Source organism: Centruroides vittatus, unplaced genomic scaffold (genome assembly GCF_030686945.1).
Source record: "Centruroides vittatus isolate TY-2023 unplaced genomic scaffold, ASM3068694v2 scaffold_3315, whole genome shotgun sequence".
NCBI lineage: Eukaryota > Metazoa > Arthropoda > Arachnida > Scorpiones > Buthidae > Centruroides > Centruroides vittatus.
In genome coordinates this window covers 3,310,282-3,326,563 of record NW_027122703.1, presented here as the reverse complement: position 1 = coordinate 3,326,563, position 16,282 = coordinate 3,310,282, and the positions used below count along the sequence as shown (strand labels likewise).

General features: G+C 27.2%; 1 protein-coding gene across 2 annotated transcripts in view; it reads left to right on the top strand.

Moving 5' to 3' along the window:
• Nucleotides 1-16,282, top strand: part of Lpin (phosphatidate phosphatase LPIN) — a 39,162-nt gene that overhangs the window by 12,460 nt on the left and 10,420 nt on the right. For both annotated transcript variants that reach the window (XM_067286307.1, XM_067286308.1), the window contains exons 4-11: nucleotides 165-967; nucleotides 1,105-1,325; nucleotides 1,434-1,590; nucleotides 1,658-1,828; nucleotides 3,392-3,556; nucleotides 6,490-6,559; nucleotides 9,615-9,740; nucleotides 15,931-16,097. In XM_067286307.1, coding sequence (XP_067142408.1) covers nucleotides 165-967; nucleotides 1,105-1,325; nucleotides 1,434-1,590; nucleotides 1,658-1,828; nucleotides 3,392-3,556; nucleotides 6,490-6,559; nucleotides 9,615-9,740; nucleotides 15,931-16,097 — 1,880 coding nt within the window. The remainder of the gene's footprint in view (nucleotides 1-164; nucleotides 968-1,104; nucleotides 1,326-1,433; nucleotides 1,591-1,657; nucleotides 1,829-3,391; nucleotides 3,557-6,489; nucleotides 6,560-9,614; nucleotides 9,741-15,930; nucleotides 16,098-16,282) is intronic.

The window sequence follows — 16,282 nt, the reverse complement described above, 5'->3', positions numbered from 1 at the left end:
ATAGAAAAAAAATAGGAATGTAAAATATTACTAACAATCAACAAATTTTATAACATGGTACTGGATTCATATAGCTGAATTGGAATTGAAAATTACATATATTGAAAAGATAATGAATTCATCTGTTTATAAATCATTTTAATTATCCTTCTCATCCATTGTAGGTTCCAAGTCATTTAGCAACATCCCCAATACCTCCAGCACCAAATTTAGAGGAGGAATTAAAAAAATTGAAAGAATCTTCCAAAGGAATGGAGAATGAAAATGTAAGCAATGGAGATGTTTTATTAATAAATGGTGAAGCCTATATAAAAGACAGTGACTTTTTTCAACGAAATGTTGATAGTAAAAGTATTTCTTCTGATCAAAGTGAAAATTATGCAGTTAAAGAAAGTGAAAATGAAATGAATTTACAGACAAATATTGTGAATCAGTCTTACAATAATGAAGTGCCAAACTTCTTATCTGTTCAAAAAGAAGTTTCTGTAGCTATCCAAACTGAAAATTGCAAAGAAGATAATGAAACAAGAAGCAGTGATCCAGTTCAGTCAGTTTCAATTGTTATAGATGAATCTGATGATGCAAAATCTAAAAGAAAACGAAAGAAAAAATTAAGACCTAAAACAAGAGCATATAATAAAGAAAATAAAATTCCTTATGGTATTAGAGAGAGTGCCAACATTCCAATGACTCAATCCATACCAATTGCAGATCATAAAGTTGCAGATCATAAAGTTGCAGATCAAGCAGTTCAAGAGGAGGAAGAGGAAATATTCCAAATGGATGAGGATTATAATGATGATGAAGGATTTTCAGCTGCAAATATGATTCGTTCAATGAGTTTACCATTAAATAGTGCTGTATATAGGGAACATTTAAGGAAGAATTGGCCAACAAGGAGATTATCAGCTACATATACTGGAGAATTGCATCCTTTCAGTGATGGTGATGTAACACCACCATGCAGGTATTTCATCATATAATTTTTGAAAGAAATTTTTGAATTTCTCTAATTTTTATCTAACTATAATTATACTTTGTGCACTTAATGTTGTTACACATTAGTAACACTTACTATAATAATAAATTGTTAATTCATTTTAGTCCTCCCGAATCACGTCCGCCTAGTCCAAAATCTGATACTGAGTTTGAAATTCAGAAAAATGATGCCATATGTCAAACAGAATGTGATGAAGTGAGTTGGGATTGGGGAGAATTACCTAGCATACCTAAAAAATCCATGGATGGTAAAGGAAAATTAATTCCTAAAGTAGAACTTTTGTCATCTGATGATGAAGATCAGATTAACAAATCTAATAAAACAGGTAAATTTTATTAGAATAGATACTTTTTTTTAAATGAATCTTTCTATTTATGTAATAGCAGAAGTTTTAGTTTATTATTATTTGAATTTCTTCCTTTTTTTATTGTAGAGGAAGAGAAAAGATCAATGCTCAGTGGCATGTGGAATTTTATGAGATCAACAAAAAAATTAAGACACATGCCTGAAAGTGAAGGAATATACTTAGATGATCTAAATTTCAACGATCTTGATCCTGAAATAGCAGCTTTATATTTACCAAAATTTCGGTAATTGATTCTTACAAAATTATATTTGAAATTAATTAAATATATACATTTCAATATATTTATTTAGATCACAGTATCCTATAGTCAGAGTAAAAAATCAATTGCTTGAAGATGATGCTGAATCTGGTAATGGACCTTCTTTACCTCAATCACCACGTAGTGTTGAAGGAGTATTAGAAGGATCACATGGCTTAGATAGTGATGTTGATGATAGACATTCATCATATAATTATTACAGGTTTGTATGAGTGATTTTATAAATCTTGTGTTGAATGTTAATTTATGTATGTATAAAGCTTTATTTTATTTGAATAATTTAAAACTGATTTGTTAAATATTTTCTGTTATCTATCCACATCATGAAAATTTTATTTTTATATATATATTTTTTGCTCTCTATTGTTGTACCATTTATTGTTGAAAGATATTTTCTGTTTCTTCCATTTTTAAAATTTTGTATTTTTAACAATTTGCTAGTTCACATTATCAATAGTGCACTATGAAAAAAACTTTTGTAATTTTATTAATTGAAATTTTTGTATTATTTATTGGAATAATTAATATTACTTACCATTTTACTTCATATACATCCAGAATTTATATACTTAATATTTATCACTATGCTATGTAATTATGTATTAAAACTTATTTGATGAGAATGGAATTATATAAAAATTCAATCTTAATTCAGTTTGTTTTATTACAAAATATAATAAAAGGATTTTAATTATAATCAATTATGAAGCATAATAGATTATTTATTTTTAGCTTAGGTCTTTTTTTCTTTAAGCATATCGTCTTAGTTTTTCAGTTTCAAAATTATTTGATATAAATATCAGCAGATAGTATTAAAATATATATAATATAGTATAGTTAATAGATAAAACATCATTATCAAAAATTACATGTTGGTATTGTAATATGCCATTTGACAAAACATCCAAAAATTGTTGCTAACATTTTAACATTAAATGTATGTGGTGATTCATTTATATTAGTAATAACATGATATTTCAGTTTCATTGATGATGTAAAAAGAGAAATATTCTATTTTTAGTTTGTTATAATAAATTTTTATATAAATAATTGAATTAGTTAGTTTTACATAATTTTATTCTCATTTTCTGAATATAAAGTATAATCAAATAAGCCTTGAAGTGCTTTCTTTTATGAAAACAATATAAAACAAACTATAAACCTAAATTTGGCTTGACATTTTCAAGAATAAACTTCATATTAGCAATAGTCTATAAAATATTTTAAATTTTATATTTTTAAATTAAGCAAGTCAATTTTTTTGATAAAAGTTTTAGCTTACATTTTTTTTTTCTTGTAGATACACAGAATTTAATATTTTGCATAATTCCTGTAGCAGACAAAAACCAGTTATTCAAATTGTTATTTAGAATGCAAATTAATGCAAGTAATATAAAAATAAAATGACTAAGTTTTAAACATGCATTAAAATTGACATAGTAGTTTTTTCTACCATAATTTCAGAAATTTTTTAAAAATCTTTTCCTTTACAATTCTATTATAATGAATTTCTTTCAATAAGTTAACCTTTTGTGTTTTGTTAGTTAGTAAAATGATTTTTGTTGCCATTAAGAAAGAGTTAATAAAAGGCAGATCTTTTTTAGGATTTTAAAAAAAGCAAAATGTGAAAGCTTAGTAAAGTTTTTAAATCTCCATTTACATTAAATTAATATAAACTTTGCATAAATTTGTAATTGATTTCAAATGATTTTGATTTGTATTTTAAAATATTTAATATAACATGCACACTTTTTTTTTGTTTTAGTAAATACTATGATGATTTGGCTGTCTCTCTTTGTGGTGGATTACAAGATACAGAAGGTGAAATTCCTGATCAGTGTTTTCTCCAGAGTCGTGTTACATATGATGATTTTTTGCAAAATACATCTTTATTACAAAATCCCAATTTGGTTATTAGGATGGGAGGAAAGTATGTACCAAATTTTCATACTTGTTAAATTTTTAAATCATGATGATTTGTATAAAATTACTCTGACCTAAAACATATGCACAGATAGAATTTGTCCAATTACTGTAAAACTTTGCATACAGTTGTCTCTAACAGATTTGTAAATGGTTACTTGTGACATTATCTGGTGTGCAATCAGAACACAAGTGCCTTAAAATTATTATCCTGCTACCCCTATAAAAAAGTTTTGCAGAGGTTCACTGTGTTCAGAATTTTCAGTGTTTGGTGAATTAGCCATTGTTTGGAAGTCTTAAAATGCCAGAAATGGCTGTATTGTACATCAAACTAGATATGGGTTTTCTTAAACTCTACAAATAATCAGGTCTAGTAAAACAGCCATCCTGCTTCTCTTAATTGCCTGCCATCTGGGTCATTCTAATTTGACTGATTTGTTGGAGACAGCAGATATGAGTACATGCATTCATGCATACATACATACTTGGTAGGTAGGCTCTGGATATCCCAGACAGAGACAACCAGGATTGAGACAAATATGAACAGCTTACAAGAGTATCTTTTGTCCATCATCCACAAATGGAAACTATCACATAACCTGTATCATTTGCACAGCAACCGTTACACACTGTTACTAGCACTCCAATATTATTGGCTTTGCTTGCAGTGGTGCTGTGACAGAGAAGCATGGACTGCTATGAAACAGCAGTATATATTCTTCAGTGACAAATTCTGTTTCTCTTTAAGAACAAAGGAACCATATTAGTCTGGAGGACAACTGATGAACACTTCATTCCCATCAATATTGTTGAGTGACACTGTCCTCACTGCTGGCAATCTGGTCAGGGAAGGCATTTAGTATAACTGTCAGTCATTCTTAGTTTGTGAGGTACATTTGACAGCACGGTGGTATATTCAAAAAATCCTATCCTTGTGTTGTCTTTCATGACAAGGCTGAAAGTAGTCATTTTCCTGAAAGATAACCCTGCACACAGGGTTTCCATATATGTCTGTCATGTTGCCAAACTTTTTGGCTTGCCCAATCTTTAGCTTGGTTGTCCATTGAGCACTTGTGGTACCAGATGGGATGTCAACTTTGGCCATCTACAAGTGTGTGATCTGGAGTGACAGTTGCAATAGTTCTGGGTAAATCTGTTGCAGGATAGTATATGTTGTCTGTATGCTCATATTGGTGCATATGTTCAGGCAAGAGGCCATATGAAGTACTAAAGGTTCCTGTTAAATTGTATGGTTTCACAGGAAATTGTGCCTTTGCTATGACATAATCACTTGCATCCTATTATCATTATATTCTCACTAACATTTCATTTGATTCCAATGCTGCTGCTTTTGTGTGTAACTGTTTTGATCAATGAGGGCAATTTAAACTTTGGAGGGATTGTTTTTAAATCTCCTTTAGCATAACTTTTGATAAAAATGTTTGATCTATCAGTACTTCTTGGTAATTTTAATTAATTGACTTATTTGCCACACTTTAAGGTAATCTCCAGATTTTGTTTAAAATTTTGCTTCATGTTTATATATAAAGCTTGTGATTAAAATCTTACCATGTAAGTGTAATCTAGTACACATATATATACCGGGTGATTCAAACGTAACAGAAATTTAAAGAAATTAATAACTCTCAAACTATTTACAATAAGATGATGCGGTTTTCACAGAAATCCTTAGAATAAAGCATGGTTTTTTTACATGTAATAAAAATTTTAGTACCAAAATAGTTACATTTCTTGCCATAGAAGGTGCTTGATAAGATTACATAATTTGTGAAGTTGTTACTAGAGCTTACACTAATAACTTTTTTTATTCTTACTTTAACAAATTTACAAATCATCTTAGTTTTTTATACCACCGTCTATGGCAAGAAATGTAACTATTTTGGCACTAAAATTTTTATTACATGTAAAAAACTATGCTTTATTCTAAGGATTTCTGTGAAAACCACATCATCTTACTGTAAATAGTTTTAGTTAGTAATTTTTTAAAATTTCTGTGACTTTTGAATCACCTTATACATAAATATTAATATTTCACATTTTATATATATAAAAATGAATTAGTAAAAATATTTCAATATGATTTTCAATTTCATTTTCATAGTTAACACTGAATTTGTTTTTGTCTGTTAAATATCATATTTTAATAAATTTAATATTTATTTGTTAACATTTATTTATGTCTCTAGCTTTTTCTTTTAAGAATATAAAGTTAGCATACATTCCAATAAAGTTCAATTGAACCTTAATTTTCATTAGGGTTAGGGCCAATAATATTAATGTACTGTACACTAATATTATAAATTAATAATATCCATAATACAGCAATCCTGATTTTATCTATGATGATATAGATCCCTAGAGTATCTTGAATAATTAAATTTGGATATATTTGGTAAATTATTAGATAAACTTAACTACGACACTTATTTCAACTTTTACATCACCTAATGAAAAAGTTGAAATAAGTGTTGTACTTTATTTTTTAAATCAAATGTAAACCTATGATTACAATTGAAATTTTTGCTTACAATATAAAATTTTTAAAAAATGAAAAATTGCCAGGATAAATTCTTAAAACTTTAGAGCACCTTTTGACTTTTGTGCATTGTTTAGACATAATTTGTGGAACAAACTGTACTGTACTATTTTCTCTTGCCTTTTCTTGACAAAACATTCTTCCATAATTTATTTCAGACAATACGGAATTTGGATTAAGCGGTTAAGACCGTTAACAGAAGTTAACAGGGATTCTGCTTTATAAGTTTTTGAAGAAACTTTTATAAATTTTGTTCTAAAAACACAAATGTAACTTAAAAATATTAGCAAAAAAATCTTTAAATTCTTATTTTTCTACAAATCACTTGTTTATTTAAAACTTTTAAAATGCAAAATAGAGAATAATATATATTACAATTTTAGATATTACAATTGGCAAACAGCTGCACCAATGTTGTTATCTTTAGCTATGTTTCAAAGACCTTTGCCTGAGGTAAGAAATAATTCATATTAAAATAGTCTAAATTGTATTAAAAATTTTATTTTTATTTATTAAAAAATAAATTTAAATTTTAACTAAAAAGTTATTTAATTAGAAAATGTTTTGGAAATTTAATTTTTTATTGAGATGTGACTTTAAAAATTTGCAACTAAATTTAATTTTTCAATTTTTTTTATAAATTTTTTTTTTTTTGGTAGGCCTATATCTTAAACTTATCTTGATTGAGTAGGTATTTTGAAAAATATCTACTCAAATCAATTTGAATTTTTTAATCAAGATTTTTGTTTCAATATATAAATATTAAAAACAAGCAATTCAGTTATATATATATATATATATATATATATATATTTTTTTTTTTTTTCTTTTAATGAATTTTATTATTTTATATTGTTTAATATAATGATGATTAAATTTTTCCAATTCAGGTTAAAATTAATTAAAAATCTGAAATGTACTTTAAGAATGACTTCATTATACAGTGAGATGTCACTAATTAATTCAAATTCTGGTAGTCAGGAATGCCTATTAAATACAAATGGTAATGAAATAAATTAATACCAGCCTTGCTGGATATCAATCTTTTGAAAAATTAAGGGGAAAAACAAAACTTTAAACTTAGATCTATACTTCTTAGAAACTTAACTGCTTACAAATTATTTCAATGAACGACCACAAATAATTAACCATAAAACTGTTTAATAAGCACCAAAATATATTAAATGATTTATATTAATAATTTTTAAAAAAATGGAAAATTAAGCATGAAAGAAAATTATAAAACTTTGAAATAAAATCATAATTACATCATGCAATATAAATACATATGTACTTTAATTTTATTACTACTATATAATACAAGAAACTGTATTAATAGCTTTTTCTGATTAGGTTTTAAGTATTTAGTAACCATGCAAAATGCTAAAATAAAGTTGTATAATATTTAAACATTTTAATTTACTTAGGTATTTAATTTTACAAAATCAGTCAACTTGTCAGAAGTAAAATGTGATGCTGCAGTATTGTCCCACATTCACATTACATCTGTTGTGTTGAACGACATGCTGTTTGATGTAAAGATGTGTTAATTTTAATGCACTAGCAACTTCTGTGGGAGATTCTGGTTCCTCAATATTTTGTTTTCCCTCTTTACTACTATTTTATTTTGATAATGTCATCATTACTACAGATTTGGTTGCCATGGTCATCAGTTTTCTGTTATCCACTCAGCAGTTTTCTGTTACCCATTCTATTTTCATTTCCATCAGCATCATCATAACCTGAAATCTGTTTCACAAGAAGTAGAATTTTATCATGTTTTTCAACTGTCATTGTTGGTATCCAAAATCTCTGGCCACAGATTTTTTTTACAATGTTTTTAAAAAACTTTGGCTTAACATGGCCTTATGATTTAACCATTTAAATCAATAATAATATAGATTTAAATCTATATTTTCATTTATTTTATTTTGTTAGAGGATAGAATGAGCACTATTATATTTCTAATGATTTTCTCCTCATTTTAGCATATTACCAAATGGTAGAGATTTAGATTCTACTAGAGACCAAAATATTGTCTTGGTTTCGATTTTTTTTCTGAGTAGACTTAGGATTTTTATATATCAAGTAAATTAAAAACATTTTGGTGTTAACAGTTGCAGTTGTTTAGTACATAACTCTCTCTTTCTTTTCCCTTTTTACTTTACTTAATTTTAATTTACTTTAAAAATAATAAATATATATATATTTATTATTTTTAATTTATTAAAAATAAATAAATATATATATTTATTTACACGAACAACCCAAAATATATATATTTTGGGTTGTTCGTAAAGTAATTTCATTTTTTTATTACTAGAGGAATTACCGTATTTTACGGACTATAAGACTCACCTGAATTTTGGAGGCAATTTTTCGAAGAAAAAAGTGCATCTTATAGTCCGTAAAATATGGTACATATATTTTTACCAGCCAATTTTATTTTAAACCACATTTTCATTATATACTTCGACAGCTGACATTTTAAGGCTTATTTGTAAAAAATTTTGTTTGATTCTGTACAATCGTTTTTTTTTTTTTTTTTTTTTTTTTTTTTTTTTTTTTTTTTTTTTTTTTTTTTGTGACCCATCAAATATGGAAAATCGAAAGCATCATTTTCGGCATATTTTGCTTTTTTATAACTAAAAAATCAAAATGATGTTCAAACAAGAAAAAAAATTGTGGTACATGTTTGGAGAAGATGTGTTGAGAGAAAGACAGTGCCAAAACTGGTTTACAAAATTGTGTTCTGGCAATTTTAATATTGAAGATACACCACATTCTGGATGGCCATTTGAAGCCAATGAAAACAAAATAAAGGTACCGATTGAAGCAATCTGTCATATAACAACATGTGAAATCACTAAGAGATTAAATCTGTTAAATTGAACCGTTTATTATTACTTAAAATGAATTGGTTTTGTTTTAAAGCTCGATATATGGGTTCCACATGTTATTAACGAGAGATGCTCTCTATGGTTGGATTTTATAGAAATTTTTTTTGTTGAGGTTTTACCAGAGAATTTAACAATTGATTCGAAAGTGTACTGCCATTGAGTAAACAAATTGAGTAATATCATCAAACAGAAAAGGCCAGAATTGATCAACAAACAAAGTGTAGTGTTTTACCATGATAATGCCAAATTTCACACAAGTTTGGTAACTCGTCAGAAACTGTTATAGCTTAGATGGGATGTGTTATCATACCAACCATATTTGCCAAATCACTTGGATCAGTGTTTTTGTAAACGATTAAAATTTTTATGAATGTGAAATCATGCTACTACCAGAAACAATGACAACAGGTATTTGACCAAAATGGTCAATATATAATTCAATAAAATATTTATTTATTATAAGAATATTGCATTTATTTTTCTATGGAAAAAACGAAATTACTTTCTGAACAACCCAATATATATAATTTTATTTTTTGCATTCAGTAAGAATCAGTATTAAATTTTTATATTATTTTATAAAATCATTTATGTAAATTATCTTTCAGAAAATAATTAGCCAATTGATAGATGCTCATATGCCAAAAAAGAAGAAAACTAAAAGTTACTCTTGGTGGAATTGGAGGCGTACTAGTCAAGAAACTGAAACAAAAAAACCTGATGATATCTCAGGGGTAACTATGTTTACACTTTTTATATATACACATGTGTATCATCTAGGAATAATAATATATAAATTGCATTACTATACATACATTTAGATCATGTAATTTATATGTATACAGTTGCATGGAAGAAAAGTCTTGCTGTAGTATTAGATGTAATTTGACATTTCTGTTCTTTTTTGAGAATTTCTACTGTCTATGCTGACTATTATAAAGCATTGATTGTCTAACTTTTTTTTTTTTGTTGGATGATTCCTGTGTTAGTTTATGCTAATGAAGTTATTCTTGAGACCACTAAATATTGTGACTTCTTTCTAGATTAATAAATTTCAAATTAGTGTCATTACATGAAAACAAAATTTTTGCAGGATTTTTCAAATTGTACTGTAATAATTTTTTATGAATTGAATCTGAATTCTAAATTATGTCTAATGAAAAAAAATGAAAAGAGATTTCATTTTGGATTGTGTTAAACTTATTACATATTGCTGAAAGGTTAAATTTGAATGATGCAACAGTCTACATCACAAAGTAATAAAAGAATTAGAACTGCTATTGCTGCAGGATATTTCATTTCTGAAAATATGACAAATTTGTTAGCACTTTGAATGGAATCCTCTGTTTGTATTTGTATTTAGTCACATATAACATTTTAAACAACACAAGATTTTATAGGAACCAAACTATCAACTTAAACTAGGTTGCTTATATTTAGAATTTGATCTGAATTTTGAATGAATTAAGTTGCACCGATATTGAAAGTATTTAGTCTTTGAAATAATTTAGTTTAAAATAATTATCACACAGTGCAGTATTAAAATATTGACATATAATATATACAGCATTATAAAAATTTAACTCAAAATCATATCAATACAAGACTTGTATAACTTAAGTGTTTGTTTTCGTTAACATGAAGAATTGTTTTTATTATGGAAATAATGCAAAGATGATTTATCCTTCCATTTAATTAATGTACTGTTAAAATGAAGGTGTTTCACAAATAACCAAAGATAGTAGATGAACAAAGAAAACTTTAATTGTACTATTAAGATAATGTACAGGTTCGTATACCAGATGCCAGGCAGTCTAGATTCCGACATGCAACACTTGTAATATTAATTATTAGTACTAGAAACAGATAATCATCGAACCATATCGCATGACAAAATTTATAGGATTGGGGAAAAATCTCAACACTGACCACGTGGTATAACATGTATACAATAACATAAAATAATCTAAAACTAAAACCTATAACTAATTATATTACTAAAGAATAGGATAGAGGATAGGACAGATTGAGGGAATAGAGAAATGGGTACTCAATGTTCCGTATCTGAATTCTTAAAGTTGTCACTTGAGCGTGGATCTTTCTTTGATGTAGAAAATTGGGGGGTTACTGTTCTTGTCACTTCAGAATTAATTACTCAGTTCTGATATTCATGTTTTTGTTGCTTAGATTGTCCGATGGCTTCTCAATGGCTCTTTCTTCACTAGTTTACGTCCCTCATCTATTCTGCATGGTGCCAAAACATACCAGAATAGCTGACACTCATATCCATCTCTTCCATGGCTCAAACCCCAACTGTCCTCACTCCCTCTCTATTGCCCTTCGGGCTACATACCCTTCTATTGTTTCACAAGGTTCACTATGCCCATATAAGGAAATGAAGTTTGGATAAGGAAATTCCAGAAAAGATAGACAATAGAACAAAAGAGGAAAGCTATGAAAGAGAAATAGAAATAATAATAAAATATAAAGTACATGCATATAACTACAAAATACATATGGTGCACAGCCACAGTACATTGTGGTATCCCATAATGTATCAATAATCTTTAGAGCATTTTCTGCTGTTCTGAATTTTTAGAATACAAGGGCAAAAAGACAAGTTACTTGTCTTTTTACTTTCCTGGCTCTATTATATACAACAGAGGGGAAAGTATAGTGATCAGTAGTGTTGCCACCTTTACAAAATCACTGACCCAGGCGGCAGGTCAGGTTTGTTCGAACAGAAGTTCCTGACACATGTGCAATGTCATTTTACAATGCGAAAAATAATGTGAAAGCTGGTTCTAATCAGTTACAGTTAGGGAGTAGGGGTCAAAAAAGGTCGAGAGACAGGTTGTGCATCACAGTTCAGCATAGAGTAACATGGCAGAATGGCAGATGAGTTTCAGTGAATGTGATGTCTTTCATTGTTCAAATGGTGTAAATTTATAACAAATATTTCAAGAACTTTGTTTCATCGTAATTTTTCTACGAAAGTCCCGGACAAAATTAATAGTTCACCCGGACAGTGAGTCAATTCCCGGACTGTCCGGGTGACAACCGGAAGGGTGATAACACTAGTGATCAGTAAAAAATGATTCCCCCCTCAAGGTTTTTACATTTTTGGACTCTGATCTCTAGAAATGTCAAGAAATGCAAAAATATTTGGGGTTTTTTGTGTGGGGGAGGAGCATGATTTTGGTCACCCTCTTTGAAGCATAATGACTCCTGTGCTTTTTGTCAAAAATTTCTGAAATTTGCAAGGAGGTGTGTATATTGGGGGGGATTGATGCTATTAAAGTTTGGTTGTTAAAGGTCGCAGGGGTGGGGGAACTAAATAGGGGTCGTGTATTGTATCTCGAGTAGGATCAGACTTGATTACAATTTTACTCATTATTAGCATTTATAATCATTTTTATAAAATTCTTTTCTATTCTCAAAATTAAGCTTTTTGCCATTTTATAATAATTAAAAATATAAGTTTTTCAAAAAAAAAAAAAAAAATATATAACAGATGGGAACCACACATGCAATTTTAATTGTTGCCAGGAAAGTTAAGCAACTCATTGCTGGATTTTTGTTATATGTGCTAATTAAAGTTTTGCCATCAGAGGGTATTCATTTGGCTGGAATTGCAAATTGTTATGTTATGTAACTGTAAGATGGATTTAAGATATTCAAGAAAAAACTTTTGAATTATCATATGATTACATCAAAAGTTTAGTGAGTTAAACAAACATTACTGGGTGATATCTTAAATTAAATAATAAGTATTTATTAATTTAATTATTAATAAAATTATTATTTAATTTAGTCTGTTTTTTTCCTTGTACTAAAAATTCAGAATGGCAGGAAATGCTCTAAAGATTATTGATACATTGTGGGATACTACAATGTACATTAATTAAATGGAAAGATAAATCATCATTGCATTATTTCCATAATAAAACCAATTCTTCCTGTTAATGAAAACAAACACTTAAATTACACAAGTCTAATATTGATATTTGTGATATATAAAGTATTATTATAAAAATTTGTCAATATTTTAATATTACGCAGTGTGATAATTATTTTAAAATAATTATTCTCTTAGGGCCAAATTATGTTAATTGCTGCATTAAAATAGCCTTATAACTTCTGCAAATCTTTAGATAATTCTATGTTTCTATCATCACACATTTTTTTTTCAAAACAAAAAACTGGTGAAACATTACAAATCCATGAACAAAACTATAAACAAAATATAACAATTATTTAAGGTATCACCAGGTGTTGTGGCAGTTTTTAACAAGTCTGTCTTAAGTGGAGAAAGTTCACTCTTAAGTGTGTTGCAAAATCCAAGTTATACTGTGTAAATAAATGTTAATGGGTAAATTTGATCCTATTATATAACAGAATCAAATTTATTCATTATAATTTATGACTTGTTAAAAAAATTGCCATATATAACACCTGGTAATATTTTAAATAATTGTTAAATTTTGTTTATATTTTTGTTTATGGATTTGTGTGTTTGATCACAAATTTTGTTTTGTAAAAGAATGTGTGATGATAGCTAAAGAATTGTAAGGCTATTTTTATGCAACCATTAACATTATTTGGTACTACGAGGAAGTTCTAATTAATGAATTAGCACAAAGCAGAAGTTAACACAGATTAAGTTTTCTCTAAATTAATCATGTAATGTATTGTAGTGGGATTTAAAACCATTGCTACTGCAAGCTAGGCATGTGACATTACCAATTACATTATATAAGCTTCTCAAGCAGAAATTTGCCAATTTATCCACCACGTTATTTCATTAATTACCACTTTGTTGTTGTTTCTTACTCAAAACTTTTTTTGTTTTTTAATGCCTTATTTTCATTTGCTAGAGAAATTCTGGCATCAGTGTACAATGTTTTATGCAGAGAGACTTGCAGTATTGTCTAAAAAAACAGAAATAAGAAAACTTCATTTAACAAGTTTAATGATGTGCATTCAGTTTATGAAATGATGGCAACAAAGATAGACATGATATTACTTTGCCATGGATATCATTTAAAAAGTAATTGTACTGACAGAATCAGTGACTAGGAAGAATCAGAAATTTTTGTCCAATTTGTTAGCATCATTAACATGAAGGCAGTGTTTAAGTTGAAAGAATATCAAAACTTCTCCTCTTTCGAAGGTTTTAAAATTATATATATATATATATATTTTAAATATATTTTAATAGATCTCCCGTAATAATACTAGTAAGAAATTAATACATTTTGTTTATAAACATGTTACATACACTGACATGCAAAAAGGACTTGTTGCAATCATTACAATGAACACCCAATTCAGTAGGTGATTTGTATGCAGGAAGAAGAAATCACAGGTGACATGAGGGCATGAAAATCATGTGCTGTCAGCACATGCAGTGCAAGACTACAATAAACAAAAGGCTTTGATTTCATACTTTGTGTTCTATTCATTTTGTGTTAGTATTCTTTCTTCATCCTTTAACACTTTCTGGTCCAACATTGTATGACGTATGTTTGACCTTGTACTCCTCAAGGTTCACGAACATATGCCTTACGTTCCTTTATTTACTGTTTTTTAAACATGTTTCTTGTAATTTCTATGTTCATATAGTTAGGCATTATATTATCTATTCAAATCTTCATATGTTGACATAAAATAAATTGTTATTTAAATATTTAAAAAAATATATATATATTAATTAAAATATTTACATAAATATCTAGTTTATATTAATAATTGTTGTTTAATTTAATTAATTGAAAGTTATATTAAATATACTGTAAAAATAAAACAATTTATGTTTATGTAATAATAAACATAAGAAAAGTGGCAACATAATTGATAATTAGACAAAGAATTAAAAACATGAAATTAGAATTTAAAAAATGTACAATAGTTTTCATGTACTAATATTAATACTTGCATTTGACAAAAAGTAAATACTTTTATTATCTGATTTTACAAAAATTAGATTGAACTGTATACATAATTTATGTTTTTAAATGTATTTTCTATGGAGTGCTAATCCTAACTACTCTGATGAAGCAGAATGGTGTTCTAAAAAAAAATCGAAAACTAAATCTCTATTGGACATATCGTCATAAATTTGTCAGATGCTAGAAAACATCCAATATAATAAAAATAATATCATTCAATCAAATTCAATTGCAAACTTTTCAAATGATGCAATTATTAAAAATATCTTTTGTTAGTTTAAACTCAATGTAAGCAAATGAAAATATGTAAAATTCAAACTATATCAACAAATCCTTACATAATGTATATCAGATTAAACAGAAAACAGCAATCTTTAACACAGTTTAATAATGAAAATCACAAAGTTATTTGTTTTTCAAATGGCATGATTGTATACAGTAAAAACTCGGTGCACAGAAACAGAGCATGGCAAAAGGGTCAGATCAGAAAGTGTTAAGTACAAAATACTGTCTGTATTCTGAATCTTATGTCTCCCAGGTGATTTCTTTATGGAGTTACAGCTAAAAAATGATTGTTGCTTTAGTGTACATCAGTGTATATAACATGAAATTTTTAAGTTAAAAAATTTCTTTCCTTTAGTTTCAAATTTTATATGAAAGAATGTTTCATGCATTTTTATATTAAACATTTTGATTTAGATGATTAAAATCCATTCAATCATCTTACTTTGTAAATAGAATGTTTGTTTGTTTTTAATCATTTATTCTAATAAGAAATTAACTTGATTTTCTGTTTTTAATTAGTAGCTTTTTAAATAAAATAATGATATGAACAGTAAATTAAGATTTAAAGTTACTTTTTGTTGTTTCTATGAAATTAATAAATTTAATATATTATAGAAAATTTTAAGAAATAAAACAACATTAATATGTTAAAAATTAGTTAATAAATGGTTAAAACTTTAATATTTAGAGAAATTCAAGCATACAGTCTACAAAACAAGAAACAACTGCAGAGCAGTCAACTGAGAAGAAAGAGATCTTATTAGACTATAATTCCACAACTACTGTTCAAAGTGATTCAGCTGAGTCATCTGGTGCTATAAGTAATTCATCAAAAGGACGACTTGATCTAGTCAAGTAAGTTACATTAAAATTTATTCTAATTTTCAAAAATAAATATCTAATAATTTTCTTTAAATCTTAAACTAATGAAATTTTGTTACATTTTAACAATTATTTAAAAATTATCTAATACTTAGAAATATATTTGGATAAAGTGTTTTTTTTTCTTAATTGTTTGAACCTTAAAATTCTTGCTTTGT